This window comes from Macaca thibetana, chromosome 12 (assembly GCF_024542745.1).
Source record: "Macaca thibetana thibetana isolate TM-01 chromosome 12, ASM2454274v1, whole genome shotgun sequence".
Lineage (NCBI taxonomy): Eukaryota > Metazoa > Chordata > Mammalia > Primates > Cercopithecidae > Macaca > Macaca thibetana.
In genome coordinates, this window is record NC_065589.1 from 41,688,878 (window position 1) to 41,714,982 (window position 26,105).

A 26,105-nucleotide genomic window follows, 5' to 3' on the forward strand; every position below is an offset into this window, starting at 1 on the left:
AGGCTGGTCTCCAATTCTTGAGATCAAGTGATCTGCCCGCCTTGGCCTCCCAAAGTGTTGGGATTACAGGCATGAGCCACTGCACCTAACCAAATCTTTAATTAGGGATATAAATTTTAAAAAGTCAATGATGTTGGGAGAATATCTAGTTTATTGTTAGAAATACAGAAAAAGGTGAGGCGCAGTGGGTCATGTAATCCCAGCACTTTGGGAGGCCAAGGCAAGTAGATCATTTGAGCCCAGGAGTTTGAGACCAGCTTGGGTAACAAGGCGAAACCGCAGCTCTATTAAAAGTACAAAAAGATAGCCTGGTGTGGTGGAAGGATCCCTTGAGCCCAGGGAGGCTGAGGCTGCAGTGAGCCAAGATCATTGCACTCCAGTCTGGGTGACAGAGCAAAACCCTATCTCCCAAAAAAAAAAAAAAAAAAAGAAGAAGAAGAAAGTAAGGTTTTTCATGACATAGGAAGAATGAAGACTAAGCAAGTAGAAAATACCACAATTACCACAGTTAAGAAAAATGAACATGATACATGGATGTGTCAACCAGAACAGGGCAGTGAGTATTTACAGTAGAATCTGGCTTCCTCTAAACCATCTGAAGAGGACGATAAAAGCAGCAAGGCCAACTCCCATTTAAAAACTTGTTAGTGCCAGTTAGGTCAGGACTAGTTAAAAAAAAAAGATTAAAACAAACTTCTTAGAACATGTCCATTTGCTCAAATATATGATGCCTGCCTGTTACATAGAACGCACTACTGCTGTTCTCCAACCCCCTATGTATCCTAAACCAAATCTGATATGGCTTGAGACTTTTTTTTTTAAAGAATGACAAAAACAGATTGGCATATATATATTTTATTTTACTTTATTAAATCTTACTAATATTCTGTAAGGGACAAACCAGACGAGTAGGTTATAGTGAAGAAATCTTATTTTGGAGAGTTAAGAAACCACTATGATACTTCCAGGTATTATCTTCAGTGATGCTTCTTATCTTTATTCAGGGAATTCAGGTAATATTCAGCTCCTACAGCTACCACAAATGCAGCAAATCCCCATTTGAATCCTTTAAAGAATACATCAAAAAAGGAAACACTCTTTGCAAAGCCGCCCATGTATCTCCAAGCTTCATTGCTAGAAAAAAAAAAAGAAAAAATTATAATCATACGCAATTGTGTGTATATACATTGAATACATTTAATTTTCATCTTTCTAATTGACTTAAATGCTACCCTACAGAAGATCATCTAAGTGAATCGCAATAGGAATCTTTCTGTGGCATAGGATAATTAAGTATATGCCCAAGTTTCACATATAAAATAGAAGAATGAACACTTGATGGTTTCACATTTAATAGTCACATGCCTCAGGATTTTACAAAACCCTCAAATGCAAGACTCACTTCAGCTTATCTGTCACAGGTCAGATGGACTCTGCCCACACTAGTCATTATAACATCACGGAAAGATGATGTTAGAGACTTGGTATTTATCTTTGGTATGCCACTTATATTAGATTCAAAATCTTGTAGGCTGGGCAAGATACTTAGCCTGTCATGGTCTGCTTCCTGTTCTATTCAATGATGATTATTATCTCCTTTATAATATCATAAAGACTAAACAGGCTCATACATGATATATTTTGGCAGAGGAGTATGGAGTATGTAACACTTGACATTATTGCTACTATTCAAAAGGATCTCTGCTTCTCCCTACCACAGCAGCCTGAATTTTAGATGACTGACATCCTGCTCTGATAAGCACAAACCAGTGAAAAAATCATGTTATGAAAAACAAAAACCATTTAACTCTAGAAATATGACTTAGGAAATACGAAAGCTAATTAAATCTAATTGAGATACCAAAACCAGACAAAGATGTTAGAAGAAAAGCAGCTACAGAATAATATCCCTCATGAACATAGATGCAAATATTCTTTTTTTCTTTTTGGGATGGAGTCTTGCTCTGTCACTGAGGCTGGAGAGCAGTGGCACAATCTCAGCTCACTGCAACCTCCACCTCCTGGATTCAAGTGATTCAACCACCTCAGCCTCCCCAGTAGCTAGGATTACAGGCGCACACCACCACATCTGGCTAATTTTTTGTATTTTTAGTAGAGATGGGGTTTCACTACATTGGCCAGACTGGTTTCGAACTCCGGACCTCGTGATTCGCCCACCTTGGCCTCCCAAAGTGCTGGGATTACACGCATGAGCCACAGCACCCGGTCGTTTTTTTTTTTTTTTTTTTTTTTTTAGTAGAGATGGGGTTTCACCGTATTGGCCAGGCTGGTCTCAAACTCCTGACCTCGTGATCCACCTGCCCTGGCCTCCCAAAGTGCTGGGATTACAGGCATAAGCCACTGTGCCCGGCCCATTTTTGTAATTTTAGTAGAGATGGGGTTTCGCCATGTTGGCCAGGCTGGTCTCAAACTTCCAGCCTCAAGTGATCCGCCTGCCTTGGCTTCCCAAAGTGCTGAGATTACACGCATGAGCCACCACACCTGGCACATATATTCTTAACAAAATTTTAGAAAATTGAATCCGGCAGGATATAAAAATGGTAATACATCATAATGAAGTAGGGTTCACTCCAGGAATGCAAGATTGGCTTATATTTGAAAATTAATAGAAGTAATTCGCCATATTAACAGAATAAAAAAGAAAAAACTATGAACATCTCAATAGACGCAGAAAAAGCATTTAACAAAATCCAATATCCATTAATGGTGATAACAGGATAGGCGTGGTGGCTCATGCCTGTAATCCTAGCACTTTGGGAGGTCGCGGCGTGTGGATCACCTGAGGTCGGGAGCTCGAGACCAGCCTGGCCAACATTTCAGTCTCTACTGAAAAAACAAGATTAGCTGGGTGTGGTGGTACATGCCTGTAATTCCAGCTACTCGGGAGGCTGAGGCAGGAGAACTGCTTGAACCCAGCAGGCGGAGATTGTGGTGAGCCAAGATCTTGCCATTGCATTCCAGCCTGGGAAACAAGAGCAAAACTCCATCTTAAAAAAAAAAAAAAAAGTAATAATAAACAATAAAACGCTTAGTAATCTAGAAATAGAAAGAAATTCCTCATCTTAATAAAAGGCACCTAGGAGATCACTACAAGAAATATCATACTAAGTAGTGACCCACCAAATGTTTTCTGTCAGTTGGGAACAAGGCAAGGACGTCCACCACTTTCATTCAACATTATACTAGTGGTGTTAGCCAGTACAAAAATGGAAGAAAAAGAAATAAAAAGTTTACAAATTGAAAAGGAAGAAGTAACAATGTATTTGTAGACAGAATGATTGTTTATGAAGAACATTCTAACAAATGTGTAAAAAAAATCTACTTGAACTAAAAAGTGAACTTAGCAAGGTAATGAGATATAAAATCAACATATAAAAGTCAACTGTGTTTACAAGTATTAGCAATGAACAACTGGAAGTTGAGATTTTAAAATACTATTTACAATATCATCAAAAAATAAAATAATTCAGGCTGGGTGCTGTAGCTCAGATCTGTAATTCCAGCACTCTGAGAGGCTGAGGTGGTCAAATCACGTGAGCTCAGGATTTTGAGACCAGCCTGGGCAACACAGGAAAACCTCGTCTCAACAAAAAATACAAAAATTAGATGGGCATGGTGGCACACACCTGTAGTCCCAGCTACTCGGGAGGCTGAGGTGGGTGGATGATTTCAGCCCAGGAGTTAGAGGCTGCAATGAGCCGAAACTGCACCACTGCCCTCCATCCTGGGCGACAGAGACTCTGTCTCCCAAACAAACAAACAAACAAACAAACAAAACCAGGCATGATGGCTCACATCTGTAATCCTAGAACTTTGGGAAGCCGAGGCGAGTCAGGAGTTCAAGACCAGCCTGGCCAACATGGTGAAACCCCATCTCTACTAAAAAAATACAAAAATTAGGCCTGGTGCGGTGGCTCATGCCTGTAATTCCAGCACTTTGGGAGGCCGAGGCGGGCGGATCATGAGGTCAGGATATTGAGACCATCCTGGCTAACATGGTGAAACCCCATCTCTACTAAAAAATACAAAAAATTAGCCGGGCGTGGTGGCGGGCGCCTGTAGGCCCAGCTACTCGGGAGGCTGAGGCAGGAGAATGGCGTGAACCCGGGAGGCGGAGCTGGCAGTGAGCTGAGACTGCGCCACTGCACTCTAGCCTGGGCGACAGAGCAAGACTCCATCTCAAAAAAAAAAAAAAAAAAAAAAATTTGGAGATCTTATGCTATGTGATTTAAAGACAATGTGGTATTGGCATAAGGGTGGACATATTAATCAGGGTAACAGAATAGAGTCCAGACATAGATCCCATAGATACAGTCAATTTATTTTTTTATATTCTTGAGACAAGGTCTCTCTCTGTTGCCCAGGCTGCAGTGCAGTGGCCAGATCTTGGCTCACTGCCACCTGGACATACTGGGCTCCAATGACCTGCCCACCTAAGCCTCCTGAGTAGCTGGGACTACATGTGTGTGTCACCACATCTGGCAATTCTTAAAATTTTTTGTTGGCCGGGCGCGGTGGCTCAAGCCTGTAATCCCAGCACTTTGGGAGGCCGAGACGGGCGGATCACGAGGTCAGGAGTTCGAGACCATCCTGGCTAACACGGTGAAACCCCGTCTCTACTAAAAAATACAAAAAAAAAAAAAAAAACTAGCCGGGCGAGGTGGCGGGCGCCTGTAGTCCCGGCTACTCGGGAGGCTGAGGCAGGAGAATGGCGTAAAAACCCGGGAGGCAGAGCTTGCAGTGAGCTGAGATCCGGCCACTGCACTCCAGCCTGGGCGACACAGCGAGACTCCGTCTCAAAAAAAAAAAAAAAAAAAAAAAAAAAAAAAAAAAAAAAAATTTTTTGTAGAGACAAAGTCTCCACGTACTGCCCAGGCTGGTTTCAAAATCCTGGGCTCAAGCGACTCGCCTGCCTTGGCCTCCCCATGTGCTGGAATTACAGGTGCGAGCCACCACCCTCATTGAGTGTCAAAAATCACTCAGTGGATTTTTGACAACATTCTTAAGGTAATTCAATGGAGGTACAATAGTCTTTTAATAAATGGTGCTGGAGCAACTGGATGTATATATGTAAAAATACTAACCTTCATCCTTACTTCATATGACACAAAAATGAACTCAAAACAGATCATAGAATATAAGAAGAACTATAAAAGCTTCTAGAAGAAAACATAGAAGATAATCTTAGGGTGCAAAAAGCATACATTGTAAAATAAAAAAAATTGCTAAATTGTGAATTCATCAAAATTTAAAACTCTCTGAAAGACATTATTAAGAAAATAAAAAGAGGCCGGGCGCGGTGGCTCAAGTCTGTAATCCCAGCACTTTGGGAGGCCGAGACGGGCGGATCACAAGGTCAGGAGATCGAGACCATCCTGGCTAACACAGTGAAACCCCGTCTCTACTAAAAATACAAAAAAAAAACTTAGCCGGGCGAGGTGGCAGGCGCCTGTAGTCCCAGCTACTCGGGAGGCTGAGGCAGGAGAATGGCGTGAACCCGGGAGGCGGAGCTTGCAGTGAGCTGAGATCCGGCCACTGCACTCCAGCCTGGGCGACAGAGCAAGACTCCATCTCAAAAAAAAAAAAAAAAAAAAAAAAAAAAAAAAAAAAAATTAAAAAAATATCCTTGCACAGGGTCATACTAACTTCTCTGTATTACAACTGTAGTATACATGTTTCTGAAGCAAGCACCACAAAACTTTTATCTGATAAAGGACTTACACTTAAAACAGGTGAATTTTACTATATATAAATGATATCTCAATAAAGCTGATTTAAACATTTTAATGTGGCTGGGTATAGTGGTTCACACCTGTAATCGTAACACTTTGGGAGGCCAAGGTGGGCAGATCGCTTCAGCTCAGGAGTTTGAGACCAGCCTGGGCAACATTGCGAAACCCTGTCTCTACTAAAAATACAAAAATTAGCTGGGCATGGTGGCTGTACCTATAGTCCCAGCTACTAGGGAGGTTGGAGTGGGAGGATCGCTCTAGCTGGGAGATGGAGGTTGCTGTGAGCGCACCGCTGCACTCCAGTCTGGGTGACAGAGTGAGACCCTGTCTCAAAACAAACACAAAACTCTAAAGTAGCTGGGCGTGGTAACTCATGCCTGTAATCCCAGCACTTTGGGAGGCCCAGGCAGGCAGATCATGAGGTCAAGAGATCGAGACCATCTTGGCTAACACGGTGAAACCCCGTCCCTACTAAAAATACAAAAATTAGCTGGGCATGGTGGGTAGTGTGCCTGTAATCAGAGCTACTCAGGAGGCTGAGGCAAGAGAATCGCCTGAACCCAGGTGGCGGAGGTTGCAGTGAGCCTAGATCGCACCACTGCACTCCAGCCTGGCAACACAGAAAAACTCCATCTCAAAAACAAAAACAAAAACAAAAACAAATCAGTAAATATTTTAGGCTTTGTGGGTAAAAGAGGTAAAATTGAAGCAATTATGTAGGTATATTTATAGGAAAACACACTTCCACAAATACCTTATTAATAAAATTCAAAATATAATAAGTAACTCAGTACAATTTTTTTGTAATACAGGTCTACTGACGAAAAAAATGGAACTCCCATTTTGGGGGGTAACATTTTGCTTAACTGGGGCTCAAAATAAAAAGCCATTTTTCATGATTCTCTGAGGAGAATACATTGAAAAGCAACATAGACACTTAATTCTCTAGGATACATTCTATCTAAATTGCTTAACTCATCTTACCGGCCCCATGGATCCCTTAGCCCTTTTGCAGCCAGCTTCTTCTGGATATCTTCTAATGGTGTCCCTTCTATCTTCCATTGTCTATAATCTGGAAGTTCCATTTTATGGTGTCCATGTTCATGTCCATGTCCATGGGCCATGTCTATAAGGAAAATATTAACACAAGTGAGATATACGCAAATTGTAGATATCAAATACCCAAATTTATTGTTTATGTTTTAAGGTGAAGCATTTAATATTTTTTAAAAAAAAGCCAATATAAATACTCGTAAATTTCAGTTAAAAGATTTTATAAAAGTGTCTTATTCCACAACCACGTTCAGTTAGGAAATACACATACACAAAATATAAAAAAGAGAAATAATTGGCAATCCCACCACTCAGAGATAACCACTTACTATCTGGTTCTTTTCTTCATTATAACAATAGTAAACATTTATGGAGTCCTATGTGCCAGGTGTACTATGCTAAGATGCTTTATGTGTATTAACTCCATTACTTCTAAAACAACTCTTTGAACTTAAATTATGAGTTCCCCATTTTACAGATAAGGACAATGAGACTCCAAGCAGTTAAGTAACTTTCCAAAGGTAACAATAGTAATGGTACAGCTGGGATTAGAACCTTGCAGTTTAGTTTCAGAACCCTGCTCCTAACTTCTTCTTATTATTATTACTTTTTTTTTGAGACGGAGTCTTGCTCTGTCGCTCAGGCTGGAATGCAGCGGTGGATCTCGGCTCACTGCAAGCTCTGCCTCCCGAGTTCACGCCATTCTCCTGCCTCAGCCTCCCGAGTAGCTGGGACTACAGGCGCCTGCCACCACGCCCGGCTAATTTTTTGTATTTTTAGTGAAGACAGGGTTTCACCGTGTTAGCCAGGATGGTCTCGATCTCCTGACCTCGTGATCTGCCCACCTTGGCCTCCCAAAGTGTTGGGATTACAGGTGTGAGTCACCACGCCCGGCCTCCTGCTCCTAACTTCTAAGCAATATTGTTTTCCTTTTGAATCCTTTCATAATGCAGAAATATATATAACGAAAAGGTTATACATACTGTTTTAAAAATTTTTCTTGGGGCCGGGCGCGGTGGCTCAAGCCTGTAATCCCAGCACTTTGGGAGGCCGAGGCGGGCGGATCACAAGGTCAGGAGATCGAGACCACAGTGAAACCCCGTCTCTACTAAAAATACAAAAAATTAGCCGGGCGCGGTGGCGGGCACCTGTAGTCCCAGCTACTCAGGAGGCTGAGGCAGGAGAATGGCGGGAACCCGGGAGGCGGAGCTTGCAGTGAGCCGAGATCGCGCCACTGCACTCCAGCCTGGGCAACAGCGTGAGACTCCGTCTCAAAAAAAAAAAAAAAAAAAAATTTTTCTTTAGATGATTCTTTTAAAATGCAGTAATGCTTTTAAATACATATGATTACATGAAGAGTTTCTTTAAAGAGACAGATAGTAAATATTTTAGGCTTTGTGGGTAAAAGAGGTAAAATCGAGGCAATCATGTAGGTACATTTATAGGAAAACACACTTCCAGAAATACCTTATTGATAAAATTCAAAATATAATATGTAACTGAGTACAATTTTGTTGTAATACCGGTCTACTGACAAAAAAAATGGGACTCCCATTTTGGGGGGTAACATTTTGCTTAACTGGGGCTCAAAGTTAGTGATCCTTAGCATCAAACTGATTACAAATGTTCATTTGTAAAAACCATTCTTAGCTCATGGACCTTACAAAAATAGGCACTGGGCTGGATTTGGTCCACAGGCTGCAGTTTGCCGATCCCTGAACTGGGCCAACAGAGACCTTAGGACTCCTTTTTAATCAATAAACTTGCTTCTTTAAATAAAACATGTCCTCAATGGTTATATAAATACTTCAGTTTTACTAGTGTTATTTTAATATATAATATAAAAATAAAACAGCTCAGTCTTCATTTAAATTGCTAATTCAAATTAATGGGTATGGTTTAATAACACTATACTATAATTTGTATAAGGTTGGCAGTAGCAATTCTTTTTTTTTTTTTATTTTCCCAAATTCTAATTACTTGGCAAACAGTAGCAATTCTATAATCACTGCTTTTCCAGAAGTAAAATCAAGTAACTATTACCATTATGTCCATATTTATAACTATGAACAGGCCCAATAAGGTAGGATTTCTTTTTTTTTTTGAGACAGAGTTTTGCTCTTTTTGCCCAGGCTGGAGTGCAATGGTGCGATCTTGGCTCACAGCAACCTCCATCTCCCGCGTTCAAGCGATTCTCTTGCCTCAGCCTTCTGAGTAGCTGGGATTACAGGCATGCATCACCACGCCCGGCTAATTTTGTATTTTTAATAGAGACGGGGTTTCCCCATGTTGGTCAGGCTGGTCTCGAACTCCCAACTTCAGGTGATGTGACTGCCTCGGCCTCCCAAAGTGCTGGGATTATAGGCATGAGCCACTGCGCCCGGCCTGGTAGGATTTCTTATATTGCATCTTACAAGATAGAAGTAATTATTAGAAAGTGTATATTAAAGACACATTATTGGGAGGCTGAGGGAGGGATGAGAATCAAGTGAACCCAGGAGGCAGAGGTTACGGTGAGCCAAGATGGTCCCACTGCACTCAGGCCTGGGCAACAGAGCGAGACTCTGTCTCAAAAAATAAATAGTTCCAAGATATGAGGAAAAACTTGTACATACTAACTGTGAAAAACCAACACTTATTATTTGTAAACATGTTAAGATACTAAAAAAACATGTTGATTTTCACATTTAATTTTTTATATATATATATATATATATATATATATATTAAAGATAGAGGGTCTTGCTCTGGATCATAGCTCACTGCAGCCTCAAACTCCTGGGCTCAAGTGATTGTCCTGCCTCAGCCTCCTGAGTAGCTAGGACTACAGGAGCGTGCACAATGTCTGGCTAATTTTTAAATGTTTTATAGCGATGGAACCTCCCTATGTTGTCCAGGATGGTCTCAAACTCCTGGCCTCAAATGATCCTCGATCCTCTGGCATAGGCCTCCCAAAATGCTGGGATTACAGTGGGGTTACAACCATGCCCAGGAGGATTTTCACATTTAAATGAAAATGAAAATCAATACTCTCAAACACAAGTTAAAACTACAACACAACTCTGATTGAAACATTTAACCCATTATTACTTGGTAGATTCAATAAAATGAAGGAAAAAATTATGGTGTCAGATTTCGGACTGACTTTTGAGACTGAATACATTTATTACAAAAGAAGACCATTACGAGTGTTTATTTAGAATGATAATGTCTTGGTTTCTGCATACCATGTTTTCAAAAAATCTTTTTTAAAATAAGGCTTCATTTTAAAAATGCTTAAAGAGATTACAAGACAAACCCTTATTTTGGCAAATGTCACTTCTAGAATATTAACCTGAGGATCAATGTATTTGGAAGAGAGTATAAAACAAAGGGTCAAGAATTTTGATAAAATAGCTTTTGAAAATAAAAGTTGAAACATTACCATGGTATAAAGACTATTTTGAAATTACAATACTACTGTGCTTAAACTATTAAGTAATTTGAAAGATAAATCTTTGAAAGAAAACATGAAAGTATACATACCCTCATTTCTCCTCTACAAATTTATTTATATATACATTCAATGTATTTTCTCTTCTACCTAATTATTTCAGAAGTATCCTTTTCATAGGAATTTACTAGATATAAATTTAAATGACTTTTCAAAAAGAGCAGAAAGTTGAAAACACTATCTCTAGGAAACCTTTCATTTTCTTTTTTCTTTTTCAGTTTTTTTTACAGACAGGATCTTCCTATGTTGCCCAGGCTGCTGTTGAACTCCTGGCCTCAAGCATTCCTCCCTCCTTGGCCTCCTAAAATATTGGGATTACAGGCGTGAGCCACGGCACCTGGCCCATTTTTCTTTTTAAACTTATTTCTATTTCCAAATAGCCATAAATCAAACAATGATATCGTGATCATGTAAAGTAAGAGCTTGAAATTCTCCTACTTTGCACTAGTAAAAGTAAAATCCAAGGCAAATCGCTTAATTTCCCCGAACTTCAGTTTCTTCATATAACATGAGGATAAAACCTACCTTGCAAGATTGTTGAGAGCTGAGGAAAACACATTGTGATGTACCTTCTACTTTCACACTTAGGTGGTGAGAATGCAACTGAGCACAACCATTCTGAAAAACTGGCATGACCTAGAAAAGCTGAACATGGCCGGGCGCAGTGGCACATGCCTGTAATCCCAGCACTTTGGGAGGCCGAGGCAGGCGAATCACTTGAGGCCAGGAGTTGAGACCAGCCTGGCCAACATGGGGAAACCCTGTCTCTACTAAAAATACAAAAATTAGCCAGGTGTGGTGGCACACACCTGTAGTCCCAGCTACTCAGGAGGCTGAGGCAGGCTGAGGCAGGAGAATCACTTGAAACCAGGAGGTGGCGGTTGCAGTGAGCCAAGACTGCACCACCGCACTCCAGCCTGGGTGACAGAGTAAGACTCTATCTCAAAAAAAAGAAAAAAGAAAAGCTGAACATACGAATACCTTATGGCCATCAATTCCACTCCTAGTACATATATTCTAGATAGACACCGTCCAATATGGTAGCCACTAGCACTTGAAATGTGGCTGGTACAATTGGGAACTGGGAATTTTAATTTAATTTTAATTAATTTAACCCCAAAACAGATGATCAAATTGTTATTAGAAAATACTAAAGTGTCTTTGGAGGCCAGGCGCAGTGGCTCACGCCTGTAATCCCAGCACTTTGGGAGGCTGAGGCAGGTGGAACACCTGAGGTCAGGAGTTCAAGAAAAGCCTAATCAACATGGCAAAACCCCATCTCTACTAAAAATAAAAAAATTAGTTGGGCATGGTAGTGTATGCCAGTAGTTCCAGCTACTGGGGAGGGTGAGACAGGAGAATCACTTGAACCTGGGAGGTGAAGGTTGCACTGTGCTGAGATTGCACCACTGCACTCCAGCCTGGGCAACAGAATGAGACTCTGTCTCAAAATAAATAAATAAATAAATAAAAATAAAAAAAAAAGTAAATAAAATAAAGTATCTTTGGAACAATTTGGATATATGAATTTACTTTATCAACTGTAAATCTTATGATCACAGATCAAAGGTTTCCATTTATGGAATATAAAAAATATATTTAAAATATTTTCTTAGAGACATCAAGACTCTTGTCTCTAAAAAAACAAAAGAAAATTTTTTAGGCCGGGCGCGGTGGCTCAAGCCTGTAATCCCAGCACTTTGGGAGGCCGAGACGGGCGGATCACAAGGTCAGGAGATCGAGACCATCCTGGCTGACACGGTGAAACCCCGTCTCTACTAAAAAATACAAAAAACTAGCCGGGCGAGGTGGCGGGCGCCTGTAATCCCAGCTACTCGGGAGGCTGAGGCAGGAGAATGGCGTGAACCCAGGAGGCGGAGCTTGCAGTGAGCTGAGATCCGGCCACTGCACTCCAGCCTGGGCGGCAGAGCGAGACTCCGTCTCAAAAAAAAAAAAAAAGAAAATTTTTTTTTTTGAGATAGCCTCACTCTGTCACCAGGCTGGAGTGCAATGGGTGGTGTGATCTCGGCTCAGTGCAACCTCCGCCTCCTGGGTTCTAGTGATTCTCCTGCCTCAGCCTCCCGAGTAGCTGGGATTACAGGCATGCGCTACCACAACCGGCTAATTTTTTGTACTTTTAGTAGAGACAGGGTTTCACCATGTTGGTCAGGATGGTCTCGATCTCCAGACCTAATTATCCACCCAAAGTGTTGGATTACAGACGTAAGCCACCATGCCCAGCCTAAGAAAAATGTTTTTAAAAGAATCTTTATAGCCACATTGTTTATTCTATCTCCCAACTGTAAACAACCCAAATGTCCAATTACAACAGAAGCGATTATGGTATAGTCACACTATATATTATACAACCAAAAACTACATGCAAAAGTATGATTGAATCTTCACAAATATAATAATGAGCAAGGGGTGAGTCAGAAAAAAAATACACATGCACTCGGATCCTATTTATATAAATTGAAACGCCTAACAATTCATTTTTTTAGGAATTCATCATAGATGGAAAAATTAAAGTAAAACAAGTGAGTGCTTAGCACAAGTCAGGATAATGGTTACCTCTTGGTGGAGGAGATGGAATCACAGAAACATACAGGCAGCTTCTAAGGCAGTGTTTTTCAACCAATTTTTAGTTATTGTCCCTGTAAGGAACCTTTCTAGACATTTTATTCCTAATCACGACCCTCCCACCATGAAAATTTAACACTACATACACACTATATATGTTTATATACTGTGGCCCTTTGGAGGGACACAACTCATTGTAGTAACTAAGACCTACTACCCCAGCCCCACCAATTTTCACCCCCCTGAAATGCAAAATCACCCCTGTTAAGAATGCATGTTCTAAGGTATTGGCAATGCTTTATTTTCTAATTTAAGAGGTGGTTACGGGAGTGTCTGCTTCTGTTAGTTATAATTTTAAAAAATGTATGTTTTATACACCCTTCTGTATGTATACTTGACAATAAAAAATAAAATTAGAAAAATTGACTTAAATTGTGCTGAGGACTGAAAAATGGTGGTTATTTCCGTTTCAGAGCAGCTCAAATAACAGTAAGGAAATTAATTAAATAAAGAAAAAAACATGCAACCAAAAATTTAAAAAGCTATCTATCTGTGTCCGAAGTGAATCTAAAAGTCTGATGAGGATCAACTTCCACTAAAGGAAGCTGGCTCTAAGAAGATGTGTGCTGGTATCCTTTCCCTAAGAAAGAAATAAGAAGATAATGCCACTTCCACTACGTGCAATTTTAGTTTACCGAAGACTATCAAGTATATATCTTAACTTCCTCGTATTTAAAAAACTGTGATTATATGAATATTAGGAAATAACAAATGAACTGTTTTACTTTTAGTGATGCTGTTCTTCTGCCTTTGTTCTATTCAAAGCCAAACAAAGACAATTTTGCGTGTGGCAAAGGCGGGAAAAAGCACTTTTATGTAACAACTACAGTAATGCTCACTGAATCCTCCAATCACCCCTCCCTACCCCAACTTAAACTTAGACTTCATTAGTTCTCGCCTGCTAGTTCTTTGATCTCCCTTCCAGCCTCCCATCCTTCTCCATTTATTTAGTCTCTCCTTTTCTACACTCCCCAGAATAGAATCTAGCTCTTAATCCTAATCAACGGGTCTCCCACCAACTCCCTAATTTACCTGAATTCAATCTGACCTCTCAGGACACTCAACTCTGCAACCAGAACCAACCGGAAGCGGAGGTTGTCACCTCGAGTTTCTCACGGCAGGAAAGCGGAGAAGCCGCTTAACGTTCCGGTACTGGGTTAGAGATTCCTAAATCAGGAAGAGATTACATGAAGGAGGCTGGAAGTCGATTATCTTCCCCACATATGTGCATCTTCAATCTGACTGAGGTAACAGATACTGTAGAAGAGAAAAAGGCGGGGAAGAGAACATGTTCTTCTTGCTTGGGGACGGAACCCTTAGACACCGCACAGGGGGCAGGGCCGCGGACATACTGAAGCCAATCAGGGAGGCTGTTGTTGAGCGCGTGCTCTCACCCAATGAAAGGGTTGGTTGTTGCGCTGCAGTTGGCAGGCTGCTGCGGGAGGCGGTGGCAGTAGGAAGCCGGAGACAGCAGGGTGACAGGTAGGCGGTGGTACTGTCTTTGGGGGACGCAAAGTGCTAGGTGAAGAGGGTTTTTCTTCTCCTTCGGCCGCGGAAACTACAGAGGGTAGCTGGCGTGGGTGGTCTGGAAAGGCGGTAGTTGGTGTGTTGGTGGTCCCAGAACCTCTCGTAAACCAGGTAACATCTTGGGAGGGTCCTGAGGAGGAGAAGGCTGCAGCCGAGGCGGGTGGAAGCCGAGCCCTGTGGGGCGACGTGGGGGCCTACCTAGGGCGTGGGGGCTGCGCTGGCGCCAGCAGAGAGGGAGGAGAGAGGCGGGAGCAAGGCGGTGTAGTGAGGGCTGAAGGGATTCCTTGCACAAAGCCCTAGGCGAGAAAAGGACACGGCATTGAAGACAGCTAAGAAATCCCAGTGATTGCTTCTTAGGGCTATTTCCTGGGGGTGGTGAAGGGGAGCGGAGAAGAAAAATATTTACGGGCGGTCAGATCCTGAAAACTCATTATTGCTGTACATTATGTAATCTTTGGCGGTTATTTACCCAAACAACTAGGTTGCCCCTCCTGGGAGAGAAGGTCTTTCAACCTATTAATGTATTAGAACACTTTTTTCTTTGGCTTGAGTGTCTTTTACCTTGGCAGGTTCTGTAGGCGAAGGGTGGTAGCATGGAGGATAGAGTAGTCACGAAGAGCTTATCCCAAATATGGACTTGACTTGACAGATACTAGGTTGCGATGAATGTGGTTCATGTTTTGTAGTTTGCAGGTTCATGTTTTGTAGTTTGTGAATTTATTTGAGGGTCAAGGCTGACAACATTTAAAAAAAATCTTCAGGAAAGTGGGGATCCTTAAAAAATTTACAGTGGGAGCTAAGTGTAAGTTGGAAAATGAGTAGAAAATTAGTTGGCAGATCCCTTCCTCCCCCCAGGATATTGTGGAAGTTAGCAACTGTGCAAATAAGGTGGTGGTCTGAATTTGGGCAAAAAAGTCAATTTTTTTTTTTTTTTTTTTTTTTTTTGAGACGGAGTTTCGCTCTTGTTGCCCAGGCTGGAGTGCAATGGCGCGATCTCGGCTCACAGCAACCTCCGCCTCCCGAATTCAAGCCATTCTCCTGCCTCAGCCTCCGAAGTAGCTGGGATTACAGGCATGCGCCACCACGCCCGGCTAATTTTGTATTTTTAGTAGAGACGGGGTTTCTCCATGTTGGTCAGGCTGGTCTCGAATTCCGGACCTCAGGTGATCCGCCTGCCTCGGCCTCCCAAAGTGCTAGGATTACAGGCGTGAGCCACCGCGCTTGGCCGAAAAAAGTCAACTTTTAAGTAGTTTGTTCTGTAAACAAGTCTGATAAGCTAGTTATGAATTATTAGGTTTAAAAAGTGGACTCTGAACCTCTCGGGCAGAGGCAAAATATATTTATAGATATAATTAACTAAATTATCTTATTTTTAAAAAGTTTTATAATTCATTGTTTCCACAATAAAATGTAGAATTAAAATAGGAATTCTATTCAGTATGTGTTATGGAAGGGCAAACGACATAAAAACTTGATTTTATAGCTCATTGAAAAACAATTTTCAAAGAAGCACTGGAAAATAATTTTAAAGGAAGCGTTATAAATTTCTAAAATGTAAGGTGTTTGAAATATTGTCTTTAGCTTAGGAGATAAGGTCTAATGTAGTATCAGCAACTCTATAATTTTCCTAAATTTATTTCAGTAGTGCATGTCAGAAAAACTTTATAAGATGTGATTTTTTTCTATTAATGATAATTTATATTCCTGTATATGAACCTAAGTCAAAATTTCGTTTTTTTCTCAAAATTTTAATTGGGAAAGAGGTGCATCATTAAAGTTTGTTTGTTCCCAGATGTTCTCAGTACTGAAATATTTGAGAATGCTTTAGATAAAAATTTTAATTGACGTTTGGTGTTTTGTTCTTTGACTTTTCTCTTTTTCCAAGAATAATGCAATCTCAGTCACAAAGGAAATTTCTGGTTCTATTTTAGGTGCAATTCTGTAGTGTTTTGAGTACCAGTTAAATCTTTGCTTTTATGCGTGTGTGTGTGTGTGTGTGTGTGTGTGTTTCTTATGTAACCAGCCTACTAGAGCTGTCTTAGAGAACTAATGGCTGATTTTGAATGGCCAGTAGGTGTCATTGTAGAATGCAGTAAGTGGAGCATCGAGTAGGAAATTAACAAGTAGTTAAAGAAACACTAGTCCAAATTAGCATATAGTGTGGTTAGATGGTTATTTATACGTTATAGAAGTTCTCTCTTATGAAACATTTCAGTATTGGAGCTGTTTATAAGGAATTTGAAACAATGGTTGTAAAGGAGTTTGTTTGCCATAAAATAGACCTTGAAAGTGTGTTTTTTAGCCCAGCCCTTAAACTATCTTGACATGTGATTCAGATTTAAGTTTGATTATTTGTAATACACAGTTTTGGCGTCGTGTAATAGTTTATTAAGTTCTAGAATGATTGAGATTTTCAGCTTGAATCTTATAGAAAAACCAATGCTACATAATGAAAAACTGATAAAATATGGGCAGAAGTTTCAAAACTAGTTATCACAATCGTACTTTGTATTGTTCTTTTTTTTCCCCCTTAGAGATCCTTGTTCTGAGTTACTGTTCTTTTAAAGCCAGAACAGAAGATTTTTTTGTCTGTCATTGTCTGTGGCTTCTTATTTCTTTTGATTTCCAGAGTTGTTTCTTTTTACATTTTTATCTGCTTAGACTATGTGCTTTTCTCGGGATGTTGAACTGAACATTTATCACTGACTAAAATGTAGTGGATTCTGGAGGGAGCCAGCACAGAAAGCTCTGAAAGTAGCTTACATCTGTTCTGAGTACAGCTCCTTACCTTTCTAGCCTTCTGTTGAGCCCTTGTCACTTGTTAGCTCTGCTCCTCAAGCCTGTGATTGATGCAGTGTTTTTAAAAAGTTTGGAACTAATTTAAGAATTCTTCATGGAGTTGGAAATAGATACCTCAAAACAATTTAGGAGTTTTTAAAAAGGCATACACATATCACTTATATCATCTCCACTTCCCTTCAGAATCTTACAGATGAGAGGAGTGTGAAGGGGGTAGATGTATTTTGGAAACAAATTCCCTTGATTATTTGATTCACCACTGGTTTCCACTTCAGAGTGGAAGTGCCTTGATCTAATTCAAAGACTCTGACACTTGTGGTATGAAGCAGTAGTAGTTTCAGTTTAGAGAAAGGGCTGCCAAATCTACTAATTTGCTAGTATTTTTATAGCTCAATAAATTGTCATTTCATGTCATAGCTAGGATAGCTTTTTTTTTCTTTCTTTCTTTTTTTTTTTGAGACAGAGTTTCGCTCTTGTTGCCCTGGCTGGAGTGCAGTGGCACGATCTTGGCTCACAGCAACCTCCGCCTCCCAGGTTCAAGCCATTCTCCTGCCTCAGCCTCCGAAGTAGCTGGAATTACAGGCATGTGCCACCACGCCCGGCTAATTTTGTATTTTTTTAGTAGAGACGGGGTTTCTACTAGTTGGTCAGGCTGGTCTTGAACTCCCGACCTCAGGTGATCCACCTGCCTCGGCCTCCCAAAGTGCTGGGATTACAGGCGTGAGCCATCGCACCCAGCCTGTCATAGCTAGGATAGTTTTTCTAGCCAGGAGCTGGAGTTGCGAGAAATGAAAATTGTGCTGAATGTTTTGGTTTGGATTAGTTCTTACTTGGCACTTATCTGCTTTCCATAAATCAAACTAATTTCTTTCATGATTCAGACCTGTGCTAATTTGTATAGACATTTATATCCTATTCTCTTACTGTCCCTGAAAGCTATCTAGTTCTAGAATTAAACTAAAATTGGAAAATAAGAGTTGGAGTAATTCAAGGTTGTTTTCTGATAATGATATATGATGAACATATGCATTAATCTTTGCATAAACATTCCACTCAGTAATATATACTAAAAATTGGCATTGCAAATGTGTTTACCTTGACTTGGGTCCAGTTTAGAAACTTACAGTTCATCTTTGTGAATTCTAGACTTTCTGTTTGAGTATCTGGCTGCCATGGAGACAAATCTGAGGAAAAGTATGAGTAGACTTTAATTTTAGAGAAAAGCGTAAAAACCCAATTATGTAATATATTAAGAGGTGTGACTTTGATTATTTATAGAATTATAGTACTTTCTAGTTTTGAAATATAACTGCCAAAAAAGTAGTCATAAAATATGGTAAATGGCATCAATTTATTGAATGGCAAAGCATGGGTTACAGAATATCTATTTTGTCCTATTTTAACACATGAAACTTCAAAAAGTGTTAGAATCCAATTTATCCATCACCTTTGTCATTATGAATACTTAACTGTTGATAGTGCTTGATTCTTTTTTTTTTCTGGTGAAAAGATATTAAGATATATACTTAGAATTAGCCAGCCGAACTCAGTTTAGATGATCCCAATTTTGTTGGCAACCTCCAAAGCATCATAATCAGGAGCCAGTCAAACATATGCCTTCTTCTCTTCATCAGGTCTGATTAGGGTCTTGACCTTGGCCTTATCGATGGTAAAGAGCTTCTTTATAGCCTATTTGACCTGGTGCCTGTTGACTTTAACATCCACAATGAACACAAGTATGTTGTTGTCTTGTATCTTCTTCATGGTAGCCTCAGTGATCAGCAGGAACCTGATGATGGCATAGTGGTGAAGCTTCTTTCTCCTTGTATCCTGCTATCTTACAAGGATATTTGGGCTACCTCTGGGGCTGCCTTGGGCCACTGGGACATGGGTGACTTGTGGATCTTCTTTTTTTGTGTATGTGGTTGTGGACACCTTTCAGCACTGCTTTCTTGGCCTTCAAAGCCTTTGCTTTGGCTTCTGCTTTAAGAGGGGGTAGGAGCTTCCTTCTTCGCCTTTGGCACTATCTTGTGAAAAGAGTCTCCCTGATTCTTAATTAATATAGACTTTTGTTAGCTACTAAGACTTGCCAATTAACCTCCTTAAATTCCTTTCCATATATATATATATATATATATATATGGATGAGAGAGACAAGTTAGATACTGAGCAGGGACTGAAAGTTATACTTTTTCCATATTCTTTTCTATTGAGGCTTTTTAATCTGTGCATTCATTCTTTTTAAAATTTATTTATTAGTTTATACTTTTTAAATGAGAAAGGGTGTGGGGATGGGAGAGAATATACTACTGTCCTGTCTACATTATAGGGTAACTGTAAGACTCAAATAGAAAACATAATGGCTGGGCACAGTGGCTTATGCCTGTAATCCCAGCATCTTGGGAGGCCGAGGTGGGTAGATCACTTGAGGTCAGGATTTCAAGATCAGCCTGGCCAACATGGTGAAACCCTGTCTTTACTAAAAATACAAAAGTTAGCTGGGCATGGTGGTGCACACCTGTAGTGCCAGCTACTCGAGTGGCTGAGGCAGGAAAATTGCTTGAACCTAGGAAGTGGAGGTTGCAGTGAGCCAAGATTGTGCCACTGCACTCCAGCCTGGGTGATGAAGTGAGACTGTGTCTCCAAAAAAAAAAAAAGGCAAGAAACCATGAAGGACTTTTTAAAAATCTAAAGTTAATTTGAATTTGCAGTATTTTACAGTATCTACTGTTTATGGAAAATACTAGGGGAAATGAATATAAAATTTAAGACTTAAATGTTTCTGTTCCTTAAGGTTCTGAATCTTCTCTCATTTTATACTTTGTTACTCTGTGATCTTTTTTATTTAATTAGCATCCGAATATGATGGTTCTCAAATCTGTGTCTCTAATCCAGAGCTTTCCCTTGAACTTTAGTTCCTATTCTATACATGTAATTGCCTGCTGGATGAAGATGATCTACAGGTCCTTCAAATATAATATGTTTAAAAGTGAATTCATGTTTTCCCTTTTATCATCTTTCTAACCTGCTGGAACTGAAACCCTGATGTTGTCTATCTTTAACACTTACCCCTCATCTGAGCAATGCTAGGTTCTGTTGACTTTACCTTCTTACTCTCTTTTTGATTCCATGTACTTCTCTCAATTTCTATAGCGGCTAGAAATATTATGAAGAGTTAGGGCCTGGAGGCAACGGTCTAGATTAGAATCCCAGCTCCACTATTTACATCTCAGTGTCCTTATCTTTAGAAATAGAGTTATACAAGCCAACAATTGCAGTCTTGGGCATTTGTTCGAGAGAAACTGAAACTTACATTCATATAAAAATTTGTGTGATTTCTCATAGCATCTTTATTCCTAATAGCCAAAAACTGGAAACATAAATGTTCTTCAACAGGTTAAATAGACTATAGTGCATCTGTATCATGGACTGCTATGCAGCAATAAAAAGGAATGGACTGTTTGATATGTAACAACTTGAATGGGTCTCAAGTGAAAAAAATGTGAAAATTGCATATTCCATGATTCCATTTATATAACATTCTTGAATACTAAAAATAAAGAGATGGAGAACAGATTCGTGGTTGCCATGGTTTAGTTATCAAGGAGAGGGGAGTGGGTGGGACTACAAGAGTGTCTTGGTGACAGAACAGTTCTGTATCTTGATTGTGGTGGTAATTACATGAGTCTACATATGTGATAAAATTGCATAGAGCTATACACACACATATACATGAGTGCTTGTAAAACTGGTTAGATCTGAATAAACTTTGTAGACTGTAGCAATGTCAATTTCCTGGTCTTGATATTTTACTGTAGTTATTCAAGGTGTTCCCATTGAGGGAAAATGGGCAAAGGGTACATGAGACCTGCTGGCAATTTTTTTTCAACTTCCCATGAGTCTATAATTTCAAAATTAAAGGTTTTTAAGAAGAGTTGTTAGGATTAAATGAGCAGATACACAGAATATTTTTATTATAGTACTTGGTGCACAATAAATATTAGCTGCTGTTAATAGTAATAGCAGCAGTAGTAGTTGTTCAGGCCTCTAACCTCTCACTGGGCGGCTCACTAGGACCATTTCAACAGTTGCCATATATATATATATAAATTATATATATAAATCTAATTAATATATTTAATAATTATTATCATATTTGGAGACAAGGTCTCACTCTGTTGCCCAGGCTGGAGTGCAGTGGTGCAATTACAGCTCACTGCGGCCTCTACCTCCTGAACTCAGATGATCTTCCCATCTCTGCCTCTTGAGTAGCTGGGATCACAGGTGCTTGCTACCACGCCTGCAGGGTAGTTGGCAAGCTGGAGACTCAGGAGAGCTGATGGTATAGTTCCAGTCAGACACAGTCCAAATGCCTGAGAACCAGAGATAACATAGTAGCAGTCACTCAGGCTTGAGACTTTGAAGAGCTAATGTTTCAGTTTGAGTTTGAAGGCAGGAGAAAGTCAATGTCCTTAGGCAGAAGAAACTGACTCTCTCTACTTGGGGGAGGCTTAGCCTTTTTGTCTATTCAGGCTTTCCACTGATTAAATGACATCCACCCACATTAGGAAGGGCAATCTGCTTTACTCAGTCTATAGATTTAAATGTTAATCTCATATGGAAACACCTAGAAAAATGTTTAGCTAAATATCTGGGCAGATGAGATTGGAAACATTTTTATCCAGGGTAGAATGGAAGCTCTCTGACCAGAAAAAAGTGTCATGACATAGTGATAAGAAACAAATGTAATTTGATATGAAAATTTCTGTGATTTCTCTTTTTTTCTTGAGATGAAGTCTGGCCCTGTTTCCCAGGCTGGAGTGCAATGGTGCGATCTCAGATTACTGCAACCTCTACCTCCCAGGTTCAAGTGATTCTCATGCTTCAGCTTCCTGGGTAGCTGGGACTACAGGCATGCGCCACGACGCCTGGCTAATTTTTGTATTTTTAGTAGAGGCGGGGTTTCACCATGTTGGCCAGGGTGGTCTCCTGACCTCAAGTGATCCACCCGTGTTGGCTTCCCAAAGTACTGGAATTATAGGCGTGAGCCATCGTGCCTGGCCTAATACCTGTGATTTCTATTGGTGACCAAATCGTAAAAATATTATGGTTGTTTGTTTTATTGTTTTGCCTATACTCACAATCTAATGACATTATAAATTTTAGTTAGAGATTGGTAAAAAGAGTGATACAATTTTCTTCTTATCAAAGTTTATGAGTTTTATTATAGATCCCTGGGGGTCTGTGGACCCTATGTTGAGAACTGCTGTGTGAACAGGAAGGAGAGGGCTTTGAATTGATGCAGGATTGTATGCTATGCAAAAGCTTCATAGAGGAGGCAACTGTTGGTCTGAGTGTTGGAAGAAGGGGAGGGCAGTTAGGATAGAGGGTAGTTGAAAGGCATTCCAGAGAGGAGTGTAGCATAAGAAAATGTGTGAGGTGTGAGATAGCCTGGCATATTGTGAAATTGTAGATCAACATTGATGAGGGGAAGTCTGTGTTGAGCCAGGGTATAATTTCTATTCTTGCTGACAAGACCATTTTGTTCATGAGTCTGTTGAGCAAATACTGTTTACAAAGGCCATTTAGCCAAACCAATAGATCTATATCTTCGGTTTCTTCAGGTATAGTGAACAAAGAGATACTGTTTGAAGTTCTGCCTACTGGGAATTCCCTTTCTCCTGTCTTGTAGGGCTACTTCTCTGTAAGGCCACTGCCAGCATATTGTATGCAACCATGTGTAAACCAGGTCTAAGTTTTTTTTTTCTTCTTTCATTTGATCTTAGGGAACTCTACAGGGCCATAGATTAAGGAAGAGTTGATTAGTAGAAGTAAGTGCCATGGGTGTCTGAGCCATTTGTTCTTTTAGCTTACTTGTGCTTTTGGAGCCTGCTCTAACCTCATTACAACCATTGTAGTCAGGATTAGTTGGTTATGTATTGGTAATAACCAACCTTCAAATAAAGGCTTAAAATGTGAAAAAGAGAGATTTATTTCTTCTCATGTAAAATCTGCTGCAAGTTGGGTGATTCCAGGCAGCTGTTCTTCATTTGATGGGTCAGCATTGCGTATCTATATTTATCTCTGCTTCTATTATCATAGTGACAAGAGAAGAACGGGCTGGAGAATTGCGTACTGGCACATAAATGTTTCTGCAGAAATGATTTCTGCTCTTTGGTAAAAAAAAGTCGTAAGGTCACATTTGACTTAAAGAGGATAGAAAAATATAGTCCTCCCATGTTCCCTTGAAAGTTCACATTTGACACACGATATCACTTCCATTTAATGATGGAACACTGCCAGCACGTATAGCTTTATGGCTTGGTGGATTGGAACACTCACTTCTTGAGAGTTTGTCAGGTCACATGGTCAGTCACTGCTGGGGCTCAAAAGTCAAGCAAGGAGCTATTTCTCAAAAGAAGAGCAGTCATCTGCAGAGAGGGCATAACTCTCTTGAGAAGCAGTAGTTCTCATCCAGGGGGACACTTGACAATGTTTAGAGACATTTTGCTGGTCACAATTCAGGGCAGTGCTATTGGCATCTAGTAGGAAGAGGGCAGGGATGCTGCTAAACATCCTATCACGTAAAAGCCATTCACAATGTCAAGGGTGACTAAAGTGCCAATAGTGCCAAGGTTAAGAAATCCTGCTTTAGATGGACTTCTGTGCCTTGTTGTGATTCTCCTATTAGGGCCTACTGGTAGCTTTATACAGCTACTTTATCATCTACCACAGACACTTTGAATACCACTGAATTTGCTGGATCTTAAGGCCCAAATGGCAGAACATCTTTTTTTTTTTTTTGGGATGGAGTTTCGCTCTTGTTACCCAGACTGGAGTGCAATGGTGTGGTCTCTGCTCACCACAACCTCCGCCTCCCGGCTTCAAGCAATTCTCTTGCCTCAGCCTCCCGAGTAGCTGGGACTACAGGCGCCTGCCACCTCGCCCGGCTAGTTTTTTGTGTTTTTTAGTAGAGACGGGGTTTCACCGTGTTAGCCAGGATGGTCTTGATCTCCTGACCTTGTGATCCACCTGTCTCGGCCTCCCAAAGTGCTGGGATTACAGGCTTGAGCCACCGCGCCTGGCCTCTTTATTTTATTTTAATTTTAGAGATAGGGTCTTTCTATGTTGCCCAAGCTGGTCTCAAACTACTGGCCTCAAGTAATCCTCCCACATCAGCCACCCGAGTAGTTAGGATTACAGGCATAAGCCACTGCTCCCAGCACTGTGCTTCTTTCTAAGTGGTGGTGGCAGATTGAGCTATGATAACTTGTCCTTCATTTTTATTTTTATGTTTTTTTTTAGAGACAGGGTTTCACTCTGTCACCCATGCTGGGGTGCAGTGGCATGATCGTAGCTCACTGTAACCTCAAACTCTGGGCTCAAGTGTTCCTCTCACCTCAGTCCTGGAGTAGCTGGAACTATAGGTGCACACTACCATGGCCGGTTAATTTTTATATTTTTTATAGAGACAGGGTTTTGCCATGTTGCCTAGACTGGTCTCAAACTCCTGGGCTCAAATAATCTGCCTTCCTTGGCCTCCCGAAGGGCTGGGATTACAGGTGTGAGCCCCTACGCCTAGCTTAGAGTTTTAGTGTTTTTTTTTTCTCCGCTCTTGTTGCCCAGGCTGGAGTGCAATGGTGCGATCTCGGCTCACCGTGAGTTTTAGTTTTACAAGATGAAAAGAGTATGGTGATGGTTGGACAACATTATGAATATATTTAATACCACTGAAATGTACATTAAAAATGGTTAAGATGGTAAATTTTTTGTTAAGTGTGTTTTACCACAATAAAAAAAAATTGGGAAAAAATACAAAAGAAAACACAAAAGAAAAAAAGATGCCAATATTTCAAATATTTTTGCCTTTAGGAAGAACTTATTATGAACTGTGCCAGTTAATTAAGTAAAGTTTAAACCAACATTTATTTATTCAGTATTTGAAAGGTTTATTCTAAAATTCAACATAGGCCAGGTGCAGTGGCTCATGCCTATAATCCCAGCACTTTGGGAGGCCAAGTCAGGAGGATTGCTTGATGCCCGGAGTTCAAGACCAGCCTGGGCAACACAGCAAGAACTCATCTCTGAAAATTAAAATTAAAATTAAATTAAAATTTAAAAAATTCAACATATTTTCTTGGAATTTATTTTTCTACTTTAATTTTGTGCATACATACCTAAACAGGTTGTATATCCAACATGTTTTTAGGTTCTTCAGAGTTGGATACTACTTTTTATGGGGGAAAAATTTTTTTTACTAGAAACACAAGGAATGGATCCTTTCCTCTCTCTACCCCTATGTCACTTAATTGGGAGTAAATTGTATTTAAGATATGCCCAAGCTTTAGCACCCATAGTGTAGTCTTTAAAGTATTGTTTCCTACTGAAAGGAATTCCTTGGAGAAATGTCTGATTCTAGGCTGAAGGCAGGATTTGTGCAAGGTAAGGCTGGAACTTCTTGTCCTAGCAGGAAGCTAGGAAGTTATCTTCATTAACTAGGTTTATGTCAAAAGGGCTTAGGAGCTTTGTAGAGGGTCCCTCAAGACCATTCCCACATTTCATGATGTCCAAGATTGACTCTTAGAACTCAATATTTTATTCACAGTTATAGTTTATTACAATGAGATGATACAAGGCAAATCAGCAAAGCAAAAGGCAAATGGAATGAAGTCTGGAAGAAACCAAGCTCAAGCTTGCAAGAATCCTCTCCCAGTAGAGTTGCAAAAGATGCCATTAATTTTCCAGTAGTGACTTGTGTGCAGAGCCTCAGGTTAGCCCCTAATGAGATTTTAAGGGCTTCTCAGACTATTCCTGAGCATGCATATAGCTCTGAGTAC

General features: G+C 40.3%; 3 protein-coding genes across 8 annotated transcripts in view; 2 read left to right on the forward strand and 1 right to left on the reverse strand.

The window, feature by feature from the left end:
• PPIL3 (peptidylprolyl isomerase like 3) overlaps positions 1–26,105 on the forward strand; it is a 448,181-nt gene that overhangs the window by 230,927 nt on the left and 191,149 nt on the right. The gene's annotated exons all lie outside the window — the stretch shown is intronic.
• On the reverse strand, positions 840–14,054 carry NDUFB3 (NADH:ubiquinone oxidoreductase subunit B3). Its single transcript, XM_050750675.1, has 4 exons — positions 13,975–14,054; positions 12,874–12,917; positions 6,738–6,879; positions 840–1,134 (listed from the first exon to the last, which is right to left on the reverse strand). The coding sequence occupies exons 3-4, from the start codon at positions 6,875–6,877 to the stop codon at positions 978–980; spliced, it is 297 nt and encodes a 98-aa protein (XP_050606632.1). The 5' UTR covers positions 6,878–6,879; positions 12,874–12,917; positions 13,975–14,054; the 3' UTR covers positions 840–977.
• The window catches only part of HYCC2 (hyccin PI4KA lipid kinase complex subunit 2), an 89,545-nt gene continuing 77,799 nt past the window's right edge, over positions 14,360–26,105 (forward strand). For 3 of the 6 annotated variants that reach the window (XM_050750624.1, XM_050750622.1, XM_050750627.1), the window contains exon 1: positions 14,435–14,580. The gene's annotated coding sequence lies outside the window, so the exon portion shown is untranslated. The other 3 variants (XM_050750623.1, XM_050750628.1, XM_050750625.1) reach the window with 2 other exon arrangements.

Excerpts from the sequence above, each read along its gene's own strand:
- NDUFB3 (XM_050750675.1), bottom strand. The coding sequence starts at position 6,877 with ATGGCCCATGGACATGGACATGAACATGGACACCATAAAATGGAACTT. Across the intron at positions 1,135-6,737 it reads CTAAGGGATCCATGGGGCCG|CAATGAAGCTTGGAGATACA; the intron begins GTAAGATGAGTT and ends TTTTTTTTCTAG.